The sequence below is a fragment of the Channa argus genome, chromosome 9 (genome assembly GCF_033026475.1).
Source record: "Channa argus isolate prfri chromosome 9, Channa argus male v1.0, whole genome shotgun sequence".
Classification (NCBI taxonomy): Eukaryota; Metazoa; Chordata; class Actinopteri; order Anabantiformes; family Channidae; genus Channa; species Channa argus.
In genome coordinates, this window is record NC_090205.1 from 5062084 (window position 1) to 5088244 (window position 26161).

Genomic DNA, 26161 nt, shown 5'->3' on the forward strand with positions numbered 1-26161 from the left:
ATTCTGACATTTTATGTGAAGTGCTTAGCTTATTGCACCACTGCTGGAGTGTTAGGAAGCCTCGGAACTGGCAGCTTCCCTCCTCCCCTGGGCGCAGCAGCGGTCTGCGGCTCGGGTATAAAACCAGCAGCAGAGCTCCTGGACACATCTGGAGCTGCGCACGGAGGGCGGCAGGATGCGCGTCTTGGCTTTTCTCTGGGCTCTCGGGTTCCTGCTGAATGAAGCTCAGGCTTGGAGCATTAAAAACGGAATATTCCATAACTCAATATGGCTGGGTGAGAAACTGTCAATGACTTGTTGACGACGTCGCCTTAACCCGAATTCAGGGGAAGTTAGTGAACCGGGGATCGAGTAACGAGCGTATCCTTGCGATCAGCGTCGGTAAATTAAAGGTCCCGTTTATCCGGGACTGTAAAAGGTTTGTCAGTCCTTGTTTCTGGGGCCAGTGAACAAGGGAAATGACTTCATGTCAGAGCTTTTATTCATCCATAAAGATAAAAGCAGCATCTCCTCCCCGGGAGCTTGGAGTCAATGCTAAATGATTCCAGCCCTTAATGAAGCCCAGTCTTTGTATTAGATGAAGTCAGACTGGGGCCCTGCTGTAGCTTGGTGGATTCATTTGAAACAGTTATGAAGGTTCAATTGATATGGAGGTAATTTACAGTTGTGGCTGTTTAATTAGTTTAAAAACATTCATTGAACAAGTTGACTTCAATTTCCTTCAACAATTGACCTTACTTCAGTAATTACGGAAACCGATTGTGTCGTACGCTTACAAGTTTGTTGGAACAACCTAAAAACTGTGTAGAGTACTTAAACCTTTCCTTCAGGTCTGAATCCACATGGAGGACTAAGAATTAGCATCCCAAACAACACAGCTTTTTTTAAGTTGGCCCGATTAATGTGACCTTTTCCTGCAACTTTAAATGTGTGAGTTGTATTTATTTCAACAGCCGTCCGGTTTACATTTACATGACGTTCTACATGGGTCACGTTGTCTTCAGCCATCATTTGTCGACTACACCCCCTCAAAATTCCTGACCGTACATACATATATATATGATAATACTACACTGTAATGCATTATTATATAGGATAATACAAACATCAGTCCCACCATAGCGTAACATGTTCTACATACTGTACTTAGGACACCTGTTGGATTTTAAGGATCCAAATAGCAACTGGAGGCTATTTTCCAAAAGCTCCTGCCCAGTTTTGCAGTCATGCGTGTGTAAAAGTAAAACAGGATCAGCAGAGGACTCCCTGCTGAGGAGGCACAGGAGCCAGTGACCAGACTGTTGGTGAACGTCCAAAGTGAAGGAAAACATCACTGAGTTGCTTTTCATGCCCATGTTTAACCTTGACCCCCTCAGTGAAGCTCTGCTGTGGAAACATCTGACTGAGCCTTTTCTGTTCTCTTTCTTCCGGACAGAGCGAGCGGCTGGAGTGTACCACCGGGAGTCACGCAAAGGGAAATACCAGCTGACGTATAGGGAGGCCAAGGCCGTCTGCAAATACGAGGGAGGGAGTCTGGCCACTTACGATCAACTGGAGGCAGCTCGGCAAATAGGTCTGAGGCGACTTACTCACTCAATAACACGTCTACATCACACCCAGAGCTTTACTCCAGGAGGAACCCTTTTAGTCGCAGAGGGTTGTTTCTTACTGTTGTATCGGCAGTTTGCTTCATCAAACTATTTCACAGACGATGACCTGCCGGGGCAGGTTACAACCATCTTGTTAACACCATCTTGTGTGGCGCGGAGACTGAATCGGGCCGCTCACTGCCAAGGAGGTCCCCCCTTCATCTGGGCTGTCGTGGCCACGGGTCTCAAAGCTAAACTCTTAATCTAGAACAAGAAAATCAACAAAATACCAAACCATTAAAATACAGTTAATCGTCTCCAGAAGGCCATGAAAGAAAGGCTTTGTGTGTTTGGAGGAGCTATGTGGTTTCCTTTATTAATAAAACATGGTACATGATTAGTTCAACTGGTCCTATGCTGTATTTCAGGGCAACAATAGGTTTAGAAATGTTTTTACACCTGCAGGTTTTATACCAATCCTACATGAAGGTCAGGCACAGCCTGAGAGGCGATACCCAGGGGAAAATGCTCTCAGATGAGTGTAAGAATATCTTGTCAGCCTTTAACCTCTAACATCTGTATATTGGCAGCTGGATAATTGAAGGACAATGTTCACGGAGTTAGTTAAACTCTATCCCATTGAGATTAAAGGGAGAACTCAGAACAAATGACAAAAATTCCGAACATACAGTAGAGTAGGTACAAATTCCCTTCATCCTCCAAACCATTAAAAAAATGTGCCTCTGTGGCTCCTACAGTCGTATGGAGTCTCATTCAAAAGAAAGTTACCCTGACACGGTTGAGTCTGCTGCTCTTTTCCAGGTTTTCATGTGTGTGCGGCTGGATGGTTCGACAAAGGCCGCGTCGGTTACCCCATCGTTAAACCCGGCACCAACTGCGGCTTTGGGAGGGTGGGCATCATCGACTACGGATACAGGCTGAACAAGAGTGAGAAATGGGATGTGTACTGCTACAACCCAAACGGTGAGTACACGCTTACATGTAGGATTATAGGGCGAGCTGCAGTACTTTTGAGTGTTGTACATAAACTGCGTATGTAGTATAACACAGGTGGCTCTGGCTCCTCGTTTAGAATTATGAATGATGGTTTGTGTGTTGGTAAACATGTTTTAATAGATTTTTCTAAAAGCTGTATCAGCAAACAAATCAAATTAGTGAAGGCCAGAAAAATGGCACATTGCTGGAAATGACCTGAAGGAGAAACATCAACCGCTTTACACAGCTCCACTGTTGGTTCTCGGGCCACAGTGTTCACCGTTAACCACCTCACACACATATATACATCCACAATTTGCCAGAATTTTTCTTTACCGGCATATGAAGCTAACTAACGTAAGACCCAAAGACCGAGAGACTTAACGCCGTAGACGCATCATGTCACTTGAAATCATTGTGTGTCTCGTTTAACTATTATGTCTTGTGATCATTTTTCTGTCTCTTTGGGATTGTTTAGTTTCCCTGTTTCGGTCATCAGGCATCTCTTTTTGGTAAAATATCAATTGTTCATGATCATTTCATGTATAGTTTTTTGTTTTTGGGATAGGTTTACGTGTCTTTGTGGTCATTATGATTCATTCGACACAGTACCCTAGAAATAGTAGCACTCACTTCATACCAGGCCCCTAAAGTCTCCTTCCCCTCTCTGTGTCCTGCCTCAATACGTTCAATATGTCGCCTTTGCGAACAAGACCATTCGTGTAGAATAGAAGGCTTTGCTCATGGAAACGTGGTAATGAGAGTTTGTGGTAATGAGAATTTTGTGAGTCATAAAACCAAAACAAAGATCAACGGCTCTTCCTGTGACGGGTCATTGAGTTTGGCAAGTGTCTTTACGCCGGATGCCCTTTCTGTCTCAACCCTCCCATTTTTGTCCGGGCACCAGTCCCCCAGCCATAAAACCAAAGCAGTGAGCTAAAAAGGCCGAAATTTGACTCAACATTGCTACAGAAACGTGTTAATCTGTGACTTTCTACACCATCGCCTCAGTGCGTTTGTGTGTATTAGAGTGATGACTGCATGGAAATGGCTCATGAGCAATGACAGGAGCAGGGAGACCTGGAGCCTTATGGTTAAGAACAGTCATCAAGTCTGAGGCTGCACAGACTCACCCAGGATTGTGTCATCAGTGTTTCATGTCAAATGTTTGAACCAGCACAGGATGGGACCACAGTCAAAGCAGGAAATTTTTTTTTCTCGTGAGTCTGAACCACAATCTCAGTGTCGCCCTGTGAGTTATCAGCCAGACCCAGAGCGAACCTGGAGGAAGTACCAGTATGGAAGCGTGTCGGTGGAGCGACTGATAACTGCTGTTAAAAACAACTGAATAAATCAGTGAAACATCAACATTTTACTTTCTTAAGCATGTATATAAAATAGCATGTGAAAGAAATATCTGGCAGGGAATCACAAAGACAAACTGCCTGTGACCGTGTTTAAAGGCCTGTTGTGGGTTTATCTGGTCTTGCCACTGTGCCAGATGGACAACGTGAAGTTTCCCATCCCTTCAAGACATCCAGTAGAAAAGCTTTTGATGCCAGTGTCACCAGTGTAAACATGTGTGTTTGATTGTCGCCACTCAACAACAGGATTTCTCGTTGCCATTCTAAATTCACAGCTCACACGCAAAGGCAGACCCCCCCCCAAAAAATGTTTAACCAAACACAAAAAACTAAATCTGTCCTGGCAGCTAATTAAAGCAATACACTGAGAACACTTCCACATGTCTCTGGTTATACATTATATATTGTCCAGAGCTGTTTTTCAGTTACAGCTGAATTCAAACAATCAACCTTTCTAAATAGTTAAACTCAATATACTGTGCATATACAGGATGTTTATAACATATATGTTCCTGTTAGCCACAGACATTCAAAACATGCAAACTGTTTTAAATATCCATGCTCTCTTCTTTATTTGCCATTTTGGCTTTTCAAAAGAAACGTCCTGGTTAAATTAGCTTTTTATTCCTTTAAATTGATTGATAAAAATAAATTCTTTCATCAACTGTTTTTTTTTTTTTTTTGTGCTTCACTTTATGGCAGCCTGTACTGCAATGAGATTGGTGTCTTTAAGCTGCTGGGGCTCAGCCAGTGAAGTAGTCCTCCATGAACGTCAGGGTCAGTGGTTTCTGTTGCTCCTGGTTATTAGTCGAAGTGTCTTTGGCCAAGACAGGGGACACGAAACTGCCTTTGGTTTGTGTTTCTTATTTTTCAAGTTGCTTGGAATAAAAGCATCAAGCGGGGAATTATGCACAATATCCAGCCCCTCAACAGTAAATGACTCCAACAGTTAAAGCAAGTCACTGTGCACTTTGAGTATCACAAGCTTTGGACAAAAGTGCTATAAAAGCACATATTTACAATCTGGTTAGTCTCATGTCTCAAATGCCAACTTATGAAACCAAGGATCAGCACATGTACTGCAGGTCCGTGACCTTGTCTTCTAACCAACTTACACCATGACCAACCTTGATCTTTCCTCATATCTCAGGTGGGTGCATCCATGTTGTTTTTTTGGCCCCCAACTGGGGCCCGTGGTTCAAGGCCCGGCCACCATGTACTCTCCTTCCAGGTCTGGCTTTAAAAGGGGGTCTTAGTTTGTCTGGTCCATGCGACGTGACGAAGCCCCAAACAGTTTGATGTTTTTGATGAAGAATTTCGGGTTCACTCTTCCACTGGGACCACTTTGCCTTGCGAGAGTCTACCGGGGGCTTTTGTGCTGGGGAACAAAGCTGAGGCAAGAGACGTTTGAGCTAATTTGCTAAACCTCCCTCCAGTGCACAAGAAGTTGAAAAGAGATGAATTTATCTTTTATATTGTCTGTGACTTGAATATGTGGAAACTATATCTGCAGGCTAATGTATGTATTGTTGCTGGAAAGATGACAGATATGAATATGTCTGGAAAATCGTATGTGAATGTAAGGCCTAATTATTATTTATTCCTCTTGTGTCTTACAGCCAAGGAGTGTGGGGGTGTGCTGACAAATCAGCAGAAGATCATCCAATCTCCTGGATTTCCTGCAGAATACCAGGACGAACAGATCTGCTACTGGCACATCCGTGTCCGTCTGGGCGAGAGGATCCACCTCCACTTCCTGGATTTCGATGTGGAGGATGACACAGACTGTCTAGCAGACTACCTGGAGGTGTACGACAGCTACGATGACGTCTCAGGCTTTACTGGGAGGTGAGGACCACTGAAGGGGACAAACCCGCTACTCCAATGGGAACACGTCACTCTGCTTCACATGTTTTTTCCAAATCAAATGAAGTTTATTTATAAAGCCCCAAATCCCAAGTTGTACAACAGTGACACCTTCTGTCCATAGACCCTTGCATCAAGTAAGAGAAACAGTAACCCGTCCAAAAAAAATAACATTGTCACATTTAGACGGTCAGGCGTTAGCATTGTGTTTATAACAAATCACTGCTATAATTAGCCTCTGAATTTAATTATGGGTTTATTAGGGATGCAGCTTAATCATAATTTTCATTCCTGATTATTCTTTTTTCATAGTTAAAAAACAATAAAAAAAGTCAATTTATGCAGAGATGCGATGTGGTTGTTTTTCTCCAACCAACTTTAAATATACAGTTCACGTTGATGAAACACAACTTTTCCCTGTAAATTCTCACTTAAGATGAACAAAGTGGTGTTAAAATATTTTTTCTGTTGACAGATTCTGTGGCGATTATTTACCTGAAGACATCATAAGCACAGGTGAGAAAAAGACGGACAGAATTTCTACGATGTTACGCTGAGGATAGATCTCTGTACGTAGCACACTGATGGATCATGTTCCTTTTCTTTTACAGGAAATGTGATGACGCTGAAGTTCCTCTCTGATGCTTCAGTCAGTGCCGGAGGCTTCCAGTTACAATATACGGCCTTTAATGCATCTTTGTTTTCACACAACTACACCACCAATTAACACTGACCAAGGATTTAATACAATGATTAAACACAGTTGCTGTATTTATGTCATTGGTTACCTCACGTGGGCTGATTAAAGAATTGATTCTGTAAAAGTTTATTAAATTGTGTTGCAGTTTCTGTTATAAGTAAAAGTCCTGCGTGTAAAATGAAAATTTGAAAAGTACAGGAATATTGCTTCAAAAGTACCAAAACTAAATGTAGACAAATGCAAAATGACATATTTTATAAATTAGCTGTATTATTCGATAATCATTATTAGTATATTAATAACCCCATGTTTTTAATGTAATTTAAATACTGAAAATAGCTTGTGAGTTTCCCCTAAGGGCCTTGCTCAGTACGACAAATAATAATGTTTACTGCACTTTTTCTTGTGTTGATGTATAAACAAGTAGTTAAAAATATTGATGGCATTATTTCAAAGAGCCTCTTTACTTCTAGTACCTAAATAGTCCAAAGAGTACTAAATATAAAAATGTAGCTTGTGTAATAATATTGGCAGAATTCTTTACACGCTGTGCATACTGTCAATTTCCACCAACTTGGACCTATTACATGATCTGATTAATATTTATTCCAATGTGCCAGTTTTAGTGAATTATTCTATCTGAGTTGCTCAAATGGGTGAAGCAGAAAAACAGAAAATACTGTATCTGGGATGGGGGTCAGCTGACCTTGTGTTAATGCTGAGTGGGGTATTGGTTATTTGGGTTTTGTTATGATTTTTCCTCTTATTTTTGCTGTTGATATTCCATTTCCTGATCGTCGGTTTCTTTTATTTAACTGATTTGTATTTACAACTGGAATTAGCGTTGTTCTCCTTATAAGGTAAAAGAGGCGGCGCAGGATGTGACGTCTGGGGGTCAAAGGTAATTTTGTACGTCGGCGTGCTGGTTTGGCGCCACGGATTTCGCGGGGTAACAGCACAAGGAGCCTCTGAACAGGAGAAATAACAAGCAAACAGTCGGATTTCAAATTAAAGAGGTGGACCCACAGCTTAGTGAAGCGGTCAGCCGGTGTGTTTACCGGCGTTCCTGCTTCTCGTTTCCCGAGGTGAGCAGCTGCGTCTCCGTGTGTTTGTCCAAAGCAGAGGTGGAAATGTTGGTTCGCCAGCGTCATGTGAATGAGAAACTTTGCTAGCCACAGACGCGTAGCCTGCTAGCGATGCTAACTTCCCCCGGGTAGTTTACGTTAACAGCTGGTCGTTGCCCCCCCCTTTTCCCGCCCCTCGTGGGAAACGGCCTCCTTAACCGGGTTTTACAAAGCCCAACAGGCCTGGTTTCTGCAGGACTCTGCCTTGTTTTGGTCCCACCGTGTCCGGGAGGAAGTAGCTAAATGATGTGCAGATGGCCGCTGGTAGCATTCAGCAAAACGCTTCAGTTCACTGTCCGACACGTGTTTACTGTGACTGCTTTACTATATTTAAAATCTCTAAGTATTTCTAGAGAGTGTGTGTGTGTGTGTGTGTGTGTGTGTTCACATTTCAGTAGGGAGTATTATACTCTGCACTACACGGTATTTCTGACAGCTTCAGGTACTTCACAGATACAGATTCCCCATAACAAAGTAGTATTTGCTAATAAAGTTATTCTGGATGAAGCGGCTGTTTGTACATGACTTGGTTAAAAGCAGCGCCACCTTTTACCTGCTGCTGTTTCTGCCAAATCTGAGCCAAGCACGCACATGTATGTTATCAGCAGCAGCGTTTTATTAAAAAGTAAACCTCACAGCATGTACTTGCATGTGTAAAGAATTGAAGTGGTACTTGGTGACAACTACTTGCACTTTTGAGTGTAAAGTTTATGAACCTCCACCACTTCCATCCATTATGTTATGACCTGTAGATGTAATTTATTTAGTATGAAAGAGTTTATTAAAATGTGCAGCCATCTCCTCTTCTCTTTAGACCACCCTTTTAGCAACCCCCCCCCCCCCCCCCTGCACGTCACACAGCATTTGTGTATCATACACAGGTTGTACTCAAATTGCAAAATCCTCATGTTTGAGAAGATGCAAATGGAGCTTTATTTTTCTCGTAAAAAGGCTGTAAGTTTATCCATCACTACAAGGGAGAGCTCAAGATATTTTAAATGTGTCTCAGATTGCTTATAGTGACCATTTTCCACTTCTTCAGCATGATTTGTTTCAGCAAAGTTGGTGAAAGTAAGTTTCCTTGTTGTGTTTCCTTGCTGAGCTGTGGACACACAAAAATACATGGAGGTAGATGCATGTAGGTTTGTTGCCTAGACACCAGGCTGGAGATGCCCCCTTGATTTCAGAATCCTCCCTGCTGCTGTTTTAGCCAAGTTTTCAGTACATTTTTGCGCAGCATGCAAACTGTGGAACCCTCGTTTCTTCAGTTTACAGCTGGTATGTACCGGTAGAATGATCAAAGCAACTCCTAAGAGGTAGAACGGCCTTGGTTCTTCCTTCTCTCTCTTCCTTCCTTTTTTTTTTTTTTTGGTGCAAATATGGCATCTGTTTTTTGTCCTAACGCCTTTCTGATTTCTCTGAATCTATTTAAAGACATTGTGGAGGTGATTAACAATGATGGCGACGGCGGAGCCTCCAAGCAGCTCCAGCCTCCTCCCTCTGCTGGAGTCTCTGGAGGACGGTGCTTCCGAAAAGTCTGAGCAGACAGACGCCTACCTCACCATCGCCAAGTAAGTCACTTGTTCTGGTTTTTCATTTCACCTTAGTAATCGCAACTGGAACATAAGTGACAAAATTTGTATTTATTTTTTCCCCACCAGCCGCCTCAGTGGGGAGGAGGGTCGGCAGTTCCTTCCTGTAGTAGAAATGCACTTTTCTCGTTTGGGTAAATCTATCCTGGTGAGTTGAGTATTGGACATCACTATTACATTGAAATCCTAAATTGTCCCACTATAATACGGTTTCTGTCTTTGCGTCCAGGCTCACATAAACAGTCCTGATGCAGAGCTGAGCCAAGCTGCCCTCCAAGCTTTAGGCTTCTGTGTGTACCACTCTCACGTTGTCTCCGGAGTGCCCGGTACTTTATTTACACGCTTTCAGCATCATCATTACATCAGCTACAGCTTATGTGGATTCGGTTTTTTTGTTTAAGGACATGCTGCAGAAAGCGTTGAGCTCCTGTTTGTCTTACAGAAACCTTTGCAGCAGAAACACTCACGGCACTTTGCTCACTGGTGGTGAAGTCAACAGACAAGAACACATGCACCAGAGCATTGTGGGTCATCTCCAAGCAGAGCTTCTCTCCAGATGTGGTTGGGCAAAAGGTGATTATGACTGAAAACGTTGCAGCTCAGTGTTTCATGGTGTCCCGCTGCCGCTCCGTTGATCCATGTCATTGCTCCTTCTCAGGTGTCGTCCATACTGGAAACTCTGGAGAGTGTGTGGAGCCGGGAGGACATCCAGTCTGTGGTGATGGAGCATGAGGCCTTGAACGTCGTCATCAGGTAAAACAAAAAGTGTTTCATCGGTTATTTGACTACTTAACACATAATATTAGTCACATTGCATATTGTTAACAAAAGTAACCCTGGTTTCTCGTGTTCTTTTTAAAGGATGCTGGAGCAGGTGCCGGCGCAGATGGGTGAGGGAGCGGTGCGGTGGGCGAAGCTCGTCATCCCGCTGGTGGTCCACTCTGCCCCCAAGGTGCGTCTACGGGCCGCAGCAGCCATGGAGATGGGCATGCCTCTGGTCCTGGACAAACAGACGGAGGTGGCTGCCGTCATCGAGCCGTTGATGTCCACGGTGAGTGACTGTGTGTCACAGTATGCGTCAGTTTTGGTTTTGTCTTGTAATAAAAATGAGCTCTGTGCCAAAGGAAAGAACTGACTCCATATTTACTCAGTGGGAGCTTCTGTGTTAAATATTTTACCTAAAAAAAACTTTATCTTCATATGCAGATAAGAATATTTGAGATGCATGATTCCCCTCCAGGACTATTTGCCAATTTTCTTAGTTCCAAGCTTTTTGTTTTCACAGAAACTGGTCCCCGAGCTGCAGAAACTTTTCATGTCCAAGAATGAAACCAACGTTCTGAAGCTGTGGCCCTTATTTGTGAAACTGCTCGGGAAGGTAAAGCGCTTTTGTCTACATGTTGTAGGTATGAGTCACTATGTCCCATGTGCATAAAGAAATGGGTTTTATTTAGGTGAAGCTCTTGGTTATATTTGGGTTACAAGTTGAGCTGAGAGTTATGAAGTTGTCAACCTGTTATTAATTTTGTTCTTCTTATTTTTGTTCTTATGAACTGATTAACTTTTTGTTCCAAATAGGGAGAATATTTTAAAAATGTGCAAATTTATGAATCTTATCACACAGTCATTCAAAAGGCAGAAATTGTGTTGACCGTCTGATACTAAGACCAGCGGATATTCCATCTGATTTTAAAGCGTGTTTGCTTTAAAATCAACTAACGATCAACTTATTGACCGAGTGCTAATCGCCAGCTTGATTTATTTTCCCTTCCGAAATGCAGACTGTCCTACGTAATAGAGGACCTGCATTTCAAATGGTCTCCAATTTTTAGAAGCTTCCCAGATGTACAGTGGTTGCAGCATTTGGTCACATCTGACTGAATAAAATGTATTTTCCCACACAGCTGCTGCACAGAGGAGGTCCCTTCATCAACTCCCTGCTGCATCTGGAGGAGCTCGGTTTCCGCAGCTCCTCTCCCTCTATCAAGAAGATCGCCTTCATCGCCTGGAAGAGCCTGATTGATAACTTTGCCCTCAATCCAGGTGAGCAGCTCAAATGGTGGCGGTGCCTTGGACTGACCCTGTTTCTGTTAATACTCAGTTCTCTCTCGTTACTCCTGAAGACATCCTGTGCAGTGCCAAACGTATGAAGCTCCTGATGCAGCCCCTCACCTCCATCCATGTCAGGACAGAAGCCCTGATGCTCACCAAAGTGGAAGTGTGGTGGTACCTGGTGGTTCAGCTTGGGTCCAACTTGTCGTCCAACTTTGATCAGGTCAGACTTTCACTACTACTGGACCGTCTCTTTCACCTGTAAAGAAAAAGGACACAGGGACCAACATTAAAGTCTTTATTCTGTAGCACACATCTCAAGATATTAGTGTTTTATGCTCCTGGATCTTAAACCAAGTAGCAGGTCCTAGAGATGGTGTTGTTGTTCATCCACATGCCAAGTGTGCAGTCAAAGATTAAAGCCACAGTTTTGGTTCTGCGTTGAGTCTACGTCATGAGCGTCTATACTCCTGCTACTTCAGTCAGTTATTGCAATGTTTAGGTACAGTGCTGGAGGATTTCTGGAGGAGCGCACGTCAGGCTACATCAGAACCTATGGTTTAGATACAGCACACGAGTGTAAATCAAGCTAAAGTCTCCAGTGAGTTTAGATGTAAAATAATATTCCTGACACATAATATTAATATACACTATTAGAGTGTTTAAGGCTCAGTCTCCCTGATTTAGCTTCTTGGTGAAAGTCACTGATTAAATAAACAATTAACGGTTTTTAAATTATTACTTGGTTACTTTACCCGTCTCTTCTCTCTTCTTACTCCACTAATGTTCAAAATATTCAGAACTAACACAGTAACGTGTCTCCTGAAGCCTCAGTTTGAAGTTCTTGGCAAGCGGCCATGTTACTGTTTTCAAATGAGTGAACATTGTTTGTTTCTCCAGGTTGCTGTACCTCTGCTCCAGAGAACTATTGGGTCTGAATCCTCTTCTGTCCCAGGAACTCCTTCAAGAACTGTTGCTCAAAATGGGGCCCCTACACCTGGCACACCCAAAACTGGCACGTTTGCACTGATTCCGCGCACATCTGTCAGTCCTCTCCTCTCCTGGCGTTAGACCATACAAAAGTTGTGTATTTACATTTTTCTTTTTATTGCAGGTGCCCCAGGCTTCAGCAGCCCAGCCAACACGTCTCGGATGAGCCTGAACTCCAGCGTTCAGGCCCCCGCCATCTTCCCCTCAATCCAGCTGCTGGGCCTCGAAATGTTACTTCACTGTTTTGCAGGACCAGAGGCTGTTGCCGTGGCAGCGAAGAACAAACTCATCCTGAGTCTTGGTGAGAGTCAGAGCCACAGAGGGTTATGGTGCACTTGGACTGCTACATAGCGAATGAGTTGCTTTACATTTGTTAGGGTTTTGCAGAGAAACTCTAACCGTTGTGCCACTGTTTCTTTGCAGAACCCTTGAAGCACCCGCTCCTCTCTGGTGTGTCGTCTTTCACCAAACATGCTGCTGTGCTCCTCTGCAGCATCAAAGATGGATTCACAAACATCGGCAAAGACGCTCCAGGTAAACGCTTGTGTGGGTTGAACTTCACCAGTGATGCGTCATCTTTTTGTTGAATTCATTTCTTTTTTTCTAGCTGCATTGAGTGAGGTTACATGTCTGTTTTACACCTGGAACTGTGAACAAACCAATAGCACCAATAACTTCACTATCAGCATAAAACTGTCTATTTTAGGAGAAGACAGGGTGGATGTACAAGTCTAGCTTCCTGTAAACCACCTCCAAATCAAAAGGAAGAGGTTTTGGTTTTCTTTGCAAATGCTTTAGATGGCGTAACAAGGGGCAGTGTGAGACATCTGAGTGTAATGTAGTATTAGAAGTATAGCCCCATCCTGGTGTCTTCCATAAAGCTGATGTAAGTCAGTGTGATCAGTGTACATTTGTACAAGAGTGCATGTGTAAAACCTGGGACATGGTGACAGCCCTGCGTGAATGAGCGTGAGATCATTTGTAGCAACTCATTTAAGCAGCTTTCAAGCTAAAACCTGCTGGCACGAGTTTCCTTAAACATAGCTACAGTTCCGTCTCTTCTGCTCCTCTACAGATTCCCTTTTGGCTGTCATATGGACAAGTCTCGCCCGGTTTGTCAACTTAACTATAGAGTCTGGTAAGAACTTGAGCGTCACGTCTCTTTGAATTGAGGAGAAGGGGATTCTTTGAAACGGAATTATCTTTTTTTTACGTGTTGTTGTGGCTGCTGCTCAGCAGGGTGAGATCCTAAAGTTGTGGGTCCAGCTTTACAGCGCCACATAGAGCACTCTGAGTGGGTCTCTGGTCTGTCATTCGGGAGGGGGACCAGCGAGCTCTCGTCCTCGCCTCCTTCCTGGCTCACTCTCTCACTGTCCTTATCAGTTTAAGTCAGAGCACTCAGATCCTTGTGGTCTGTTTTGCTGTGAAGAGAGAGAACCCTGAGGGGTCTGTCCCCAATGATGAGACTCCTCTCCAAAACTGAACACAATGTTATGACTGTTTGTATTCGCTGCACTTTTAAAGAGTTGTTAAATATAGTTGGTCGTGTGGTTCTGTCAGTAGGGAGTAAGAAGGATCGTCAGGGCTGTGAAGTTCTCACACTGATGCTTCAGGCTCTGCAGAGCATCATCACCACGGAGGATCTGCCTGCAGCCAAAGTCCTGGTAAGATCTTAGTCCAAGATCTTGTAGTGGATAAACCCAGACCACAACAAGTCCATATATTAAGAAAATAGATTAATTATACAATGGTAGAGAGAGGTTCCACTTTGTATCAGACAGGATGAAAAACTCACTTGTTCAGATCATCAGTTAGACAGGGAAAAAGCAAGAGGGGAAATGGCCCCCAGCCCCCTTCCAACCCTAACTGAGACTCTTGTACGTCACAACACATTCTATTATTATTCCAACTTCCACTACTCCATAATTTCACTAACCCTCTTCCCACTTCCTCCTCCTTAGTAACACTATGTCCTGTTTCCCCCTTTATCTTTGCCAAACTGTTTTCCCGATAGTTACTGGGAACTGTTAAGTCCTGACCCACTGTGTTATCATTGATACACACACACAGACTTCCTGTCTAAAACAACCTACAAACAAACCTACAAGCATAAAACTTACAAGTACTCCTTCTTTCCTACATGATATAGAACTTATAATTAATCCATAATCTGATATATAATTAGTATATTATATTATACATCAACTCTTATAAAGTAATGTCTAACCACCACAATCTGAGTCCTTCATTAAATTCTGACCCCCTCAGCCTCTTTGACGTAAGCTGCCTGTGGATACGTTGATGCAGTTTTCAGAAGTCGGTCAAATACACTTTTATCCAAAGCGACTTAAACATGAGGTACAATGGAAGCAAAAATCTAAGTCAAGGAGAAAACATCAGAGCAAAGTCCTGTCAGAAAAGTGTTTACATTTCATGAGATGCAAGTTCAAAAAGGACAGAGGAATTAAAAACAAATAGATTTAAGTGCATAGGAAGATGCGGAAGAGTTCAGTTTGCAGCAGCTTTTTGAATATTGGGAGTGAGTTTGCTGAGCGTGCACAGTTTGGTGGCTCCTTCCACCATCCTGGGATCCTACGGCTAAAATTTGATGGTTTCTCTTCCATCTAATTGCTTTCTCTTCTCCCTCAGATTCTGTTCGAGGCCACAGTCAAATGTATTCCACAGAGAGTTCTTGGCTCTGCCTCCTACCAAGTGGGAAAGATGGATGTGTTAAATGTGAGTGGGTAACTGTTCAGCACATACTCGTGGAAATATCTCACAGTGACGGTTGGGTAAACATTGTATGTTTTTCCCCAGGGAACCCCGGCACTGTTTCTCATCCTTCTGCTCTACAACAGCAGTATGCTCCCAGCCTACATCGAAGACGAAAGGTGGGTCACGCTCACAGTTTAGTCTTCTAAAGCTGGGGACACACCTGAAGACTGTCGAGGACTGGACTCTCCACCCATGTTTACACCAGCTATCACAGACCTCTACTCACACTGTAACTCTCTGTCTGCAGGTTTTTTCACTGCCTTCAAACGCTGGTGGGCTGCGGCTTGTCGGGCCCCACTTCCCCTCTGGCATTTGCTGAGGCAGTGCTGGGCGCCATTAGACGCAGTGCTGGGTCTGTGCAGAACAAAGAGCAGCTGTGGAGGATGTGGAGCGTGATGGTCGGCTCACTCACTGATACCATAACACAGGTAGAGAAGCAGTGGCATCAAAGTGCAGTGTTTACCTAAAGTAGCAGAGGGAACTGTGACAGTTGACATGTTATTGACAGAAAATGGAACAGTTTGAATTGATAAAATATTTGTCTCAGTCTAACGAGGTCAACCAAGGTGATGCACTGGAGCACAACTTCAGCGCTTTGCACTCTGCGCTGCTGTTTCCCGTTACACATCTACTACATGGGGCACCACTACAGCAGGTCTGTTCTATTTTATTTTACCTACATTAACAATTGCAGCAGCCACACTGGTCCAACATCCACTTTACTGATTCCGATCGCTGTATATTTTGTTCAGGTGGCCCAGAAGTCAATGCTGTCCGCTTGGTCAAAGCTGTACAAAGTGTTTGCCCGCTGCTCAGCGCTGGTGGTCACAGCAGAGGAGAACATCTGCTGTGAGGAGCTCTGTGCAAAGATGACTGCTTCAATAGACAGAGATGCCTTAAAGGTGAGTAGATGTGCAAAATACTAACCACGAGAATATGTAGAAACGCACTGGCCACTTTATAAGGTACACGTAGCTCGTACTGGGTTGATCCCCCTCTTGCTTCAGAATTGCCTTCATTCTTCTTGCATAGATTCAATAAGACGCTGGTAACATTCGTTAGAGAATTTGATCCGTGTTGAAATGAAGGCATCGCACATTTGCTGGAGATTGTTTGGCTGCAAATCTATGATGCAGTTCTACTGTGCCACCATATCCCAAAGGTGCTCTACTGGATCGAGATCTAGTGTGTGGGGGCCATTTGAGTACAGTGAAGTCACGGTCATGTTCAAGAAACCACTTTAAAATGAGTTTAGCACATTATCTTGCTAGAAGTAGCCATAGAAGTACTACATTTCTTCTCCTTTGTGATGCTTGGTTTCAACAGAGCGTGTTGACCCTGCTCCCATGTGATTTGCTGATCAGTTATTTGCATTAACCAGCAGTTTAACAGGTGACCCTTTTTAACGTGGTCATGTCTTTTCTGGTGTTGGTCGTTCTAAAAAAAATTTCCCCGAAAAAATGAATTCATTTCTAATTAATCATCTTCCCATCTACTTAATCGGAACATTAAATAATTAAGTTGCATTTAAAATTTTTTAATTTTTCACACTGATGCGCTCGTTCTCCAGGTTCCTTCTACCTTAAATGCTGTCGCCAACATCCTGCAAGTCATGGTCGAGTGTGTGGACTTCTCACCGTTCACGCCTCAGTTTCAGCAGAAGCTGAAGTGTAAGAACTTGAACTTATTTCACTTCTCATATGTAAATGAAATGGAGAATTCACCGTTTATGTCTTGTTTCTCCTAGCTCCTCACACACCTGTGAACTGGATGAGAAAGAGAAACAAGGCCCTAGGAAACCTGTCCACGTTCCAGTCCTTGCTGGTACAATGTCTAGAGGTTTATCTGGAGGGCACGGAGGCTTCTGCAGAGGCCACAGGAGTGGCTCTGGTCTCCATCCTGTCTGCTCTCTTCACCAATCTTGTACTTGCCAATGCCATCCAGGAGGCTCTGACTTCCCTGATCGGACCCCTCACACTGTTCTACAAACAGGCGGGGAGCGAGCCGCCTAAGTTCAACACCCAGCTGCAGGCAAAAGTGGGTACAGAGAGTTTCATTCACAAACACACATCTGCTTATTGACCAGTGCAGAGAAAAAAATCCAAGTGATTTTAATGTTTTTCAATTGAAATTCTAAAAATGTTTTCGTGCTCTTGTGAGGATGAGACTTCACCCTCTCTGTAATGCAGTTGTTGGGTCCATGATGCCACTGATATTTTTACTAATAGTGCATTATAGGGAAACTAAGGACAGGGGCTGCAAATTTGCCTGTGTCCGTCTCTGTCTCCCCCCCCGGCGCATGTGTTGAATGCAGAGGAAGAAAGTCATTGTAACGTGTACGTGCAACATGTATATGTGCTCAATGAACAATAAAGGTTGTTCTTCTAAAAAAGGTCTTTGTGACAATAACTGAGGACCATTGGAAAATCATGTAAATAGAAAGTTGCCTTATAGGGAGGTTGAAGTGTATTGTGGTCAGTTTAGTTGAAGAAAAACGGTAAAAGATGAACACGAGATGTGAAAAGGAGAGAATGCTCATAAATTGTATAAGATATCCAAGTCAAACAAGTTACACAGCACTGTTTTCACATCAACAATGAAAACAGTGTTAGCGTCATATGGCCTATATGTGTTTACAAGTTTTATTTTTCTGCCTTTCATTACAGTAACTTTGCTCATTACTGTGGCGTCAGTCGTAAGAGTGTATTTTATTAGGCTTCTTCTTTTGCAGTTGGAGAAGCTGCTAAGCGACGTCCTCGGCTGCCTGCAGAGCCGCTCTGCTTTGGCCTACGACGATGAACTCCTGGCTCTGCTGTCACCTCTGCTGTGTGTGCTGTTTCCCCACAAGAGCAAGCAGCTCCGCACTCCGGTCATCCACTTCTGGAACGCCACCTTCGCCAACTCGGTCAGCCTCACCTATCCCGAAGAGATCAGGTAAACCTCTGATTTACATTCACGTAGAGACCGTAGCGTCTGGATGCTAAATAATGAAGCGAGTTGTAAAGGTTCTGATTGTTTGTCCAGTATTTTACACTTCTTTAAGTTCCCTTTTTTTCTCAATAAAAAAATATCTATATGCAGGTGATAAGTGGAATTTAAGTATTAGATGAATGTAGATCCATCAATCTATGTTGCCATTTTGTTCACGCAGGCCAGTACTGAGCCAACTGAAGCAGAAGACTCCAATTATTCTCCCTGGCTTTGAGGCTGTCACGGTTTCTGATGAGCTCAGTGGACCCTATTCAGTGAGTTTTGGGTAGATGGGTTATATGGTCAGTAACTCTTATTGTTATGTGGCTGATTTTGTTTGGTTCTTCAGTGTGAGAGTTCCCAGTTGGAGACCAAGCTCAGTGGGATGCCTTTTTCATCCGTGGGAAAGAGGGAGTCTCTGCTTGGAAAGACTGCGGAACTGAAGGACAAGAGCTCCCCAAAGATCTCCAAGCCAGTTTCTGTAAGGCCACAGATATTACTTACTTTTAAGTCGCATAACATTGCAACTTTGCGTTGATTTGGAGCGTTGGTTTTGCAATTCGTTTGAAAGTAACACTACACATAAGCAAGATCCATTCTGCCGTATGATCAGTGGGGCAGCAGCTTTGAATCACCACAGCAATAGTGTAAAACAGGAATAGAACTGGAAAGAAACGTAACCGTTCCTACCTGTCACGAAGTTGATAGTATATAATATTTATACATGTTGTTGACCATGTTCAGTTCTTGCATTGCTGCTGTATTCGGTCTTTAGTGTGTTTATTTTTTCACTGTTTTGAGATGTGTATTTCAACTTAAGACTTTTTTTTTTTTTCCCAAAAAGTTAAATAAAGAAAAAAAGAAAAAAAGAAAAGACTTGCGTCGCTGGCCTACTATTCTTTAAACAGTTTGTGTTCCATGTGGTAAAAATCACACTTTACCTTTTGGTCTTTGAAAAGAACACTCCCGTTATGTCTCAAAATATTCCTAGGTTATTAAATAGCAAAGCACAGAAAATTATAGTTCTCTAGCTTCACATCCTCATCTGAGCAATGACTGCAGAGAACAAGGGAACTCCTGAGGCTTTGTCGTTGTAATTCATTGCTCTCCATCTCTTTGGAATTCAGTTCAAAAGATCACACCTCAGCAGAGCATCCTGCTAAGGACCCATTTCTGCAGGGTCTGGAAAAAGTTAATCAGAGTGGCGTTAATTGTAGCACACGCGCATTTAATTTCCGCTTCCGGATTGTTTCTTCTTTTTCAGCTAGTTGAGGTTTGTTAAACATGATGCTGTCCTCTTGTGGACACGTCCATCTGCCGGTAAAAGAAGTCCGTGCAAACTTATTTGAGCGTAGGTCGACGTTTACATGCAGAGTAGCATAACTCGGCCTTTACTTGGTGCTGGTCTGTGTTGTTAATGCTGTTTGGTTTGTCAGATCAAGTAAGTTGTGATTTACTCAATATAAAGACAAATGTACTTGCTACTTACATTTTCTGTAACCAATTTATTGAAAATTCAAATGAGTGATAAATTTTGATTGTTTATAGCATAATGTCATGTTTAATATTATTTTAAAAGTGATAATCATTTCAGACTTTATCTCTTTGTGCAAATATCTAATATACCACAGATGTAATGTCCTGGGAAAGCTTAAAAATGGACCTTGAAAAGTGCTTCAATATGACTTTTTAACGGTGTATGAACCTGTAAATAAGATGATCTCCATTGCCGATTATCCCACTGTGGCACAAATGGTTTCAGTTTGGTTTTTCCCCCCTACAGACAAAGCTGGACTTCAGTTCTCCCAAGCCTCGCCGCAGAGAGGTTTTGGAGGAAGAGGCTTCCGTCGACTTTGTCTTCATTCCACCTGAGACAAAGGAAAGAGTTTTGACAGAGCACCAGAAGGAAGTGAAAAGGAGTAAAAGGTCAGATTTATCCTCCTAATGAGTTGTTTATCATCATTAAAACACATTTAAAATGTGCAGGGTTCCAGTTTTGTCCAGGGTTCAAGCTCATGTTTTCCTCAAAACAGGGTTGACATTCCTGCTATGTACAACAACCTTGATGCTTCGCTGGATACAACGGTTTTCACTCAGTACACTCAGAGCCAAGACGACTCTTTGTAAGTTTGAAAGCAAGCACTGCGAGAATCCGGATAAATCCCTGCTTTCATTTAACAAAATGAATTTATATATTTACCCTCTTTGCCCTCAGGGACAAACTACCAACAGAACAAGCAGACAAGGTCACAGCCGAGGCTCCTAGTAAGGTAGTGAACGCACACAGCCGTTGCATCTTCATCTATTTGGACAAAAAAATGTAATAAATTTTAGACCCACTCTATCCCATAACTCACAATCGCTTCATAACTCCAAGCAAAAATGCTTGTTGGGAAAGCAGGAATTGCATCATCCATGTAAGAATTTCTGGTGCTGCCTTACTTCAGGAATTCTCAGGGGATGGTGAGTTAGTCTCAGGCCAGATGTGTAATGTATAAAAAGACCTTTAACAATGCAAAGAGTCAGGTTGTTCAGTTTGCCATTGACTGAAGGTCACTGTACTTCATCAAAGCATCGTTTTGCCCTAATGTGGCATCTGTCCATACTTGCTGACAAACTTTATACACGTTTGTTTTCAACTAGGTTCTTCAGGAAGGTATGGAAGTTGAAGAAGACCTTGAAATTCTATCAAAAGAGACTCAAGACTATGCAAGCCCAAAAGCAGCAGAGAATATGACAGATGACCACCACCAGGAAGAGGTAATCTCAGAATCCAGAAATGTTTCCATGGAGGATGATGCCAAGAGTGATGATAAACCGGAACATGAGGATATGCTGACTGAAGAAGGCAAAAGTCCCAGCATCCCTGGATCCTCAGATTCGATGTCGGAAACTCCGCGGAAACCCAAGAGTCGCCGTCAGTCCTTTATCACTCTGGAGAAGTATGTTGAGGGAAAGCCTGCCAGCCCCAGCACTGCATCCACCTTTACCGGTGCCCTCATAAAGACTTCCAAACGGTCTCACACCAGCAAAGCTCTCCCTTCTCAGGGTTCCCAGTCATCAACCAGTCCAAACTCTCAGGACTCCCAGGCAGAAGAAACTAACCCACCTTGTCCTGTGAATGATGCACACGAATCTCCTCGAAGGCCAAAAGACCCTGGGATGAAAAGCGAGCCAGTAAGGCTGATTGAGAGACTGCAAAGTGACACAACAGAGGATGAAGATATTATCCCAGACACACAAACTGCGGTAGAAGGCAAGGAGAGTACAAAAATATCTTCCACATCAGAGGAAACGAAACCCTCGAGCCAGGAAGGAGAATCTGACGAGACTCTGGATAATTCTCAAACCCCCACGACCCAGACTTCTCCAGGAGAACCCAGGCGATCTGGACGTCACAGAATGAGACCCCTACTTCCAGGAGAAGACCCTAAGGAGAGAGAAGACAAATACGTGCATGTTGGTAGGAGACGTTCTGGAGCGGAGACTAAAAGCGATTCTCCAAAGTCAAACTCGACACAAAGCAGACCAAACACAAGAAGCGCGCAGGCCACTGAAGAGGACAGTGGCAGAGAGAGGTTACGAACAAGGGGGCAGAAGGAGGAGTCCAGCCAAACCAACTCTCAAGTTAAAGCAAAAAAGAGGATCAAACTGTTCAGAAACTCACAGGATTTCCTTGATAAACCCCAACCCAAAAGGAGACGCGCACGGGAAAATGAGTCCAGCCAAAATGATTTGCTGTCAGATTCTCAGTCCGATTATGAAAGCCAGGGTAGTCGGCACAGTAGAGCACCAGTAGAGATCATGGAGGAAGGTAGGCCGAAAAAAAAGGTTTTGCCTGAGAAGGAAGAGTCTAGCCAAAGTTCCACACGTGAGCTCGCAGAACAGACCGCTAAAGACAATGGGCTGAATAAAGACATTCAGATGACTGCTCCTTCCTCTCAATCTAGTGGTGAATCCCAAGAGATAAAGCTTGTAGAACAGACTGAGAAAGATGGTGATAAGCCAAACAAAGATTCCCAAACTGTGATGACTTCTCCTCAGACAGATGGCAAATCCCAAGAGCATGAGCTTGTGCAACAGCCTGAAAAAGATGTTAATCCAAAGATGGATTCTCAAATTGTTACTACTTCTTCTCAAATTGATGATAAATCTCAAGAGTTTGAGCTTTCTGGAAGCACCAATAGGGAGATGGAAGATTCTCAGTTAGTTGTTTCTTCTCCAGCTAATGAGGAGTCCAAAGGTACAACAAGCAAAGCAAACAAGTTAGTGAATGAGGAGCAGGTCAAACACAGACGCAAGACAAAAGCAGCTGCAGACAATAACGTAAATCAAGAAGACACACCGTCATCTTCTGATAGCCAATCTCTGCGTAGGTCCAGAAGGAGTAAGGCCTCATCTGAGACGCCGGAGTCTGAGAAGAATTCAGTAGCAAGGCAGAGTCGGCCTAATTCTCAGACACCTGCATCAGCTGTTGGTCAGACAGAGGCTAAAATTGGAGGTAGGACCAGAAGGAGCAAAGTACAAGAGGAGGTGTCAAAGTCGAGTCCTGGCTTGACCCCGGAGAGCTCTCAGTCACTAGATGGTGCGGGATCAACAGAGTCCTCCCGTGGCAGGTATTCGAGACGAAGATCTTCTCAAACACCTAATATAGACACCTCAGAGTCTGAGTCCTCAGAAGGCAGAGAGTGTTCACCTAAGCCCCAAAACAGAGGAAGGAAAACTCGGGCATCTCTTCAAAGTCCCCTCACCCTTGAATCTAAAGAAGTCAAAGTGGAAAACAGCATGACGAACGATGATTCTGTTTCTCAAAACACAGATACACAAGACTTTGAAGCTAATAATGTTTTAAATGACTCACCAAGAAGCCAAGATGTGGAGGGTTCTGGATCTCTCCAGGTTACAGGTGACACTGAGGAGCCGGAGAAGGAAAACTCTGTGATGGAGGTGGAGGTGAACGCTGTTGAAGCTTTTGAACCTGTTGCTCCAGAGAAAACCGAAACTGACAACACAAAAATGAGTGAGTGTGAAACAAATGCTGATACAACCCCTGCACAAGAGAGGGGGGACACCGGCGACTTGTCTGGAATCTGTTCTGATTCAGGTATTTCCAAGTCGCCGCGCGCTTCACCGGTGTCATCTGCTGTAGACACACTGGCTCCTCCTAATGAGACACCAGAGAAACTGCAGGTCTCACAGTCTTCAGATAAGAACGCTGAAATTGGGGAAAAACAAGATTGTTTGGAACATACAGTTGTTGCAGAGGAGAACTCTGCTCCAGATGGTTCCTCCTCTTCACAGTGCGAGTCCCCAAATGTCACAGATAATCTTTTGAAAGACAATGAACTGTCTGCCTCAAACCAGCCCACAGAGGCCAGTGCAGAAGACGATATGGTGCCTCTGCAGGAGAACAACAAAGATGGTAAAACCCAGACTTTGGAGCCTCAGGATGAAGAGAAATCCAAGACTGACAACACTGAGAATGATTTAGTTAAAAATGTGGATGCTGCTCTCGTAGACGTTCGCGATGCTTCAATCTCTGCAGAATCTACAAACACTAATGTTTGTCATGATTCTCCAGCAAAGCAGAAGGATCTGGAGGCTGTGATGGGGCTAGATGTTGGGCAAAGCCCCATCAGTGGCAGGACCAGAGGAACCTGGTCTCCTTCAGCCTCCCCCTCTACTAGCATTCTAAAGAAGGGCCAGAAGAGACCACTAGAGGAGGAGAGTCCCTCACCTCTTGTTAAGGTGAGTTACACCCCTGTTAAGTCGATCTTGATCAGAATCGCAGAAGAAAGAGTAACTTTAATTTTGCTCGTCTTTTTGCAGTTGCGACGTGTGTCTTTTGCTGATCCAATCCAACGGCAGGAAGTCGCAGATGACATTGATCGTCGTAGCCCTGCTGTCAGAACCAGCTCCCCCAGACGATCCAAAGTTGGAAGTCTTCCACAGCCTAAGGTAAGAACCATGGGAATTCCCATCATTCAGATTCCCCTGAGTCAAACCTTTTTTTAGATGAGGGTCTGCCTGATCTAACATCCCTGTCTCCTCCCTTAGTATGTCACTACTCCAACAAAGGGCCCAATGATCTCAAGCCCCAGGACTCTGCACAGTCCAGGATACAAGAGCTCCAAGAAATGTCTGGTATGCATTACTGTCCCTGTGGTTTTGGTGACTAGTTTTTCAAACATGGGCCTTTTTAGGTGCCCAGTTCTTCCTCCTACCCGAGCGCCTACAGGTCAGTCAGATATACCGGTGGTTTGTAAAAGCTGATGGCGCAGGCTGCAGAGGTTTGAACTCCACAAGTTCGGCACCAACCAACAGTTTTGCACAGCTCCCCTCTGGAGCCGCAGTACACTGCAGTGTCCACGAACAGACTTTGGTGGTAATGATAATTCTGTGGTTTCCTGTAGCTCACTAACTGTAAATCTGTCCCCTTTTTATTTATTTAATTTATTTCAGATTTCCGAATTGAGCCAGGAGCCTCGGCCTGTGTCCAGGGACTGTATCTACCCTGCACTGGTTGGCTGCTCTGCACCTGTAGAAGCTGTGCTACCTCAGATATCCTCCACCATGTGGTGAGTTGACCACAGGCTTGGCAAACAGAAACCAGAAACAATTTAAAAAATAAAACTGTCTTATTGCTGCCGATGTTTCTTCTCGTAGGTCTCGTGGTTTTGGGCAACTCGTTCGAGCCAGGAACATCAAAACAGTGGGTGACCTCAGTGCGCTTACTCCTAGTGAGATCAAGACTCTGCCAGTTCGTTCCCCAAAGATCTCCAATGTCAAGAAGGCACTTAAAATCTATGAACAGCAGGTATTTTTGGGGTTAGAAGCCTGAGACAGGACAGAGCTCTGACGAGACCATCACAAATATGACTAAAATGCTTTTAGTGTGAAAGTCTTTTTAACGTCTCTGTAATGTTCCAGCGCAAAGGACGAGGTGGTGACGAGTTGAAGAGTTTTGATGAGACGGAGATGATGACCTCAGAACCAGAGGAGACCAGTGCACCTCAAAACCAGGACGATGAGGAGAAGACCTCAGGCGAGGCGCTAGGTGTGTAAAACTGTGTGGTTTTTGTCAAATCTACATCTCGCATAGGAAACTGTTTAAGATTAATAGAATATTTTTAGACCTTTACGCACCTTAACATCAGCATCTTTATACCTGCAGCAACGGAGCTGGTGGACGAGCAAGTGTCTGCAGAAGGGAAGCTGGAGCAGGATGCCTCCGGTAACGAGACACTTGATGTGCCTGTTGCAGAACACCAGCAACCGGCCCGAGGACGGCTGCACCCTGATGGGCTGCTGTCAGAGGTGGAGGCCCTCACCTGCAGGATGACTCCACTGGAGCTTGTTCGCTGCTCGCCGCAGCAGCTCGTCCAGGTTCACGATCAGCTCGGAGGCCTGATGAGGCGCGTGGTGATGGAGCTGCAGGCGCGTCTCTGCCAGACTGATGCCAGACCCTGATGAAATAACTACGGCTTCTGCTGGATCAGATGGCTGCACAAGTGGCACGTGAAAAAAAATGACAGATCTATTCAAGGAGAAAACAAAGAAAACAGTGCACAACTTTTACGAACCCAGGATTTGGGTAGATGAATTTTATGGTTTTAAACTAGTCACCTAATTTTTTTTTTTTTTTTAAATGTTTGCAACACAGTTTTCCACCTGGCTTGAGTTGATGGGCAGTTTATGACTTAAAGAAACACTTGATGCGATGCACAGTCACACTTTTGTGTGAAAAGAAGAAAAGTTTTTAACAGTTGTAGTCTTGGCTTGGACTTTCCTGCTGTTTGACTGCAGACTTTGCAATAAGAGACTGATGCAAAGACTCCACTCGCTATTAATACTTCCATGTACATATGAGTCCTCATGTCACTTCTTTTCCCCCTCGTGCCTGTTTTTAGGCTGTTTACACTTCAGCTTTTCCATGCTCTTGTACATTTGTGTAGAATTTCTCATTTTGTAACCCCTCAGTGTCTTGAGACTTTTTTAATGTAATGAGTAGATGGTAGTAAACAGTCTGCACTTGGGTCTTTGTTTTTAAATGTGTCAATAAAAGACAGAACTGACGACGTGCTTTCATGTTTTCATGTTTACTTACGCTTTTTGTTTGTTACGCTGCTCATCAATCTCATGA

General features: G+C 43.8%; 2 protein-coding genes across 4 annotated transcripts; both read left to right on the forward strand.

Moving 5' to 3' along the window:
- The first annotated feature begins 116 nt into the window (after positions 1–116).
- Positions 117–6642, forward strand: tnfaip6 (tumor necrosis factor, alpha-induced protein 6). The gene is made up of 6 exons (XM_067515915.1): positions 117–275; positions 1436–1573; positions 2412–2573; positions 5569–5797; positions 6291–6331; positions 6427–6642. Exons 1-6 carry the CDS (start codon positions 176–178, stop codon positions 6540–6542), a joined length of 786 nt encoding a protein of 261 aa, XP_067372016.1. The 5' UTR covers positions 117–175; the 3' UTR covers positions 6543–6642.
- Positions 6643–7419: 777 nt separating this feature from the next.
- On the forward strand, positions 7420–26094 carry rif1 (replication timing regulatory factor 1). 3 transcript variants are annotated; one of them, XM_067516106.1, is made up of 35 exons: positions 7420–7600; positions 9074–9210; positions 9301–9379; positions 9461–9557; positions 9674–9804; positions 9890–9984; positions 10093–10282; positions 10517–10609; positions 11136–11274; positions 11355–11506; positions 12184–12301; positions 12401–12574; positions 12697–12807; positions 13349–13411; positions 13834–13937; positions 14923–15009; positions 15091–15164; positions 15296–15476; positions 15596–15703; positions 15801–15950; positions 16619–16718; positions 16796–17085; positions 17780–17982; positions 18200–18293; positions 18368–18499; positions 19802–19944; positions 20052–20141; positions 20234–20288; positions 20662–23766; positions 23848–23976; positions 24076–24162; positions 24481–24596; positions 24685–24835; positions 24949–25075; positions 25193–26094. In XM_067516106.1, exons 2-35 carry the CDS (start codon positions 9095–9097, stop codon positions 25486–25488), a joined length of 7380 nt encoding a protein of 2459 aa, XP_067372207.1. In that variant the 5' UTR covers positions 7420–7600; positions 9074–9094; the 3' UTR covers positions 25489–26094. The 3 variants fall into 3 exon arrangements, with proteins under 3 accessions (XP_067372207.1, XP_067372206.1, XP_067372208.1); XM_067516105.1 differs by having other exon boundaries at positions 12184–12298; positions 12398–12574; XM_067516107.1 differs by having other exon boundaries at positions 12184–12298; positions 12398–12574; positions 13837–13937.
- The last annotated feature ends 67 nt before the right edge of the window (positions 26095–26161 follow it).

Bases quoted from the DNA above. Each gene is read 5' to 3' on its own strand.
- tnfaip6 (XM_067515915.1), top strand. From the start codon at position 176: ATGCGCGTCTTGGCTTTTCTCTGGGCTCTCGGGTTCCTGCTGAATGAA. The intron at 2,574-5,568 runs GTGAGTACACGC...TGTGTCTTACAG, and splicing joins GTACTGCTACAACCCAAACG to CCAAGGAGTGTGGGGGTGTG. The intron at 5,798-6,290 runs GTGAGGACCACT...TTCTGTTGACAG, and splicing joins GTCTCAGGCTTTACTGGGAG to ATTCTGTGGCGATTATTTAC.
- rif1 (XM_067516106.1), top strand. From the start codon at position 9,095: ATGATGGCGACGGCGGAGCCTCCAAGCAGCTCCAGCCTCCTCCCTCTG. The intron at 9,985-10,092 runs GTAAAACAAAAA...TTCTTTTTAAAG, and splicing joins GCCTTGAACGTCGTCATCAG to GATGCTGGAGCAGGTGCCGG. The intron at 12,808-13,348 runs GTAAACGCTTGT...GCTCCTCTACAG, and splicing joins CATCGGCAAAGACGCTCCAG to ATTCCCTTTTGGCTGTCATA.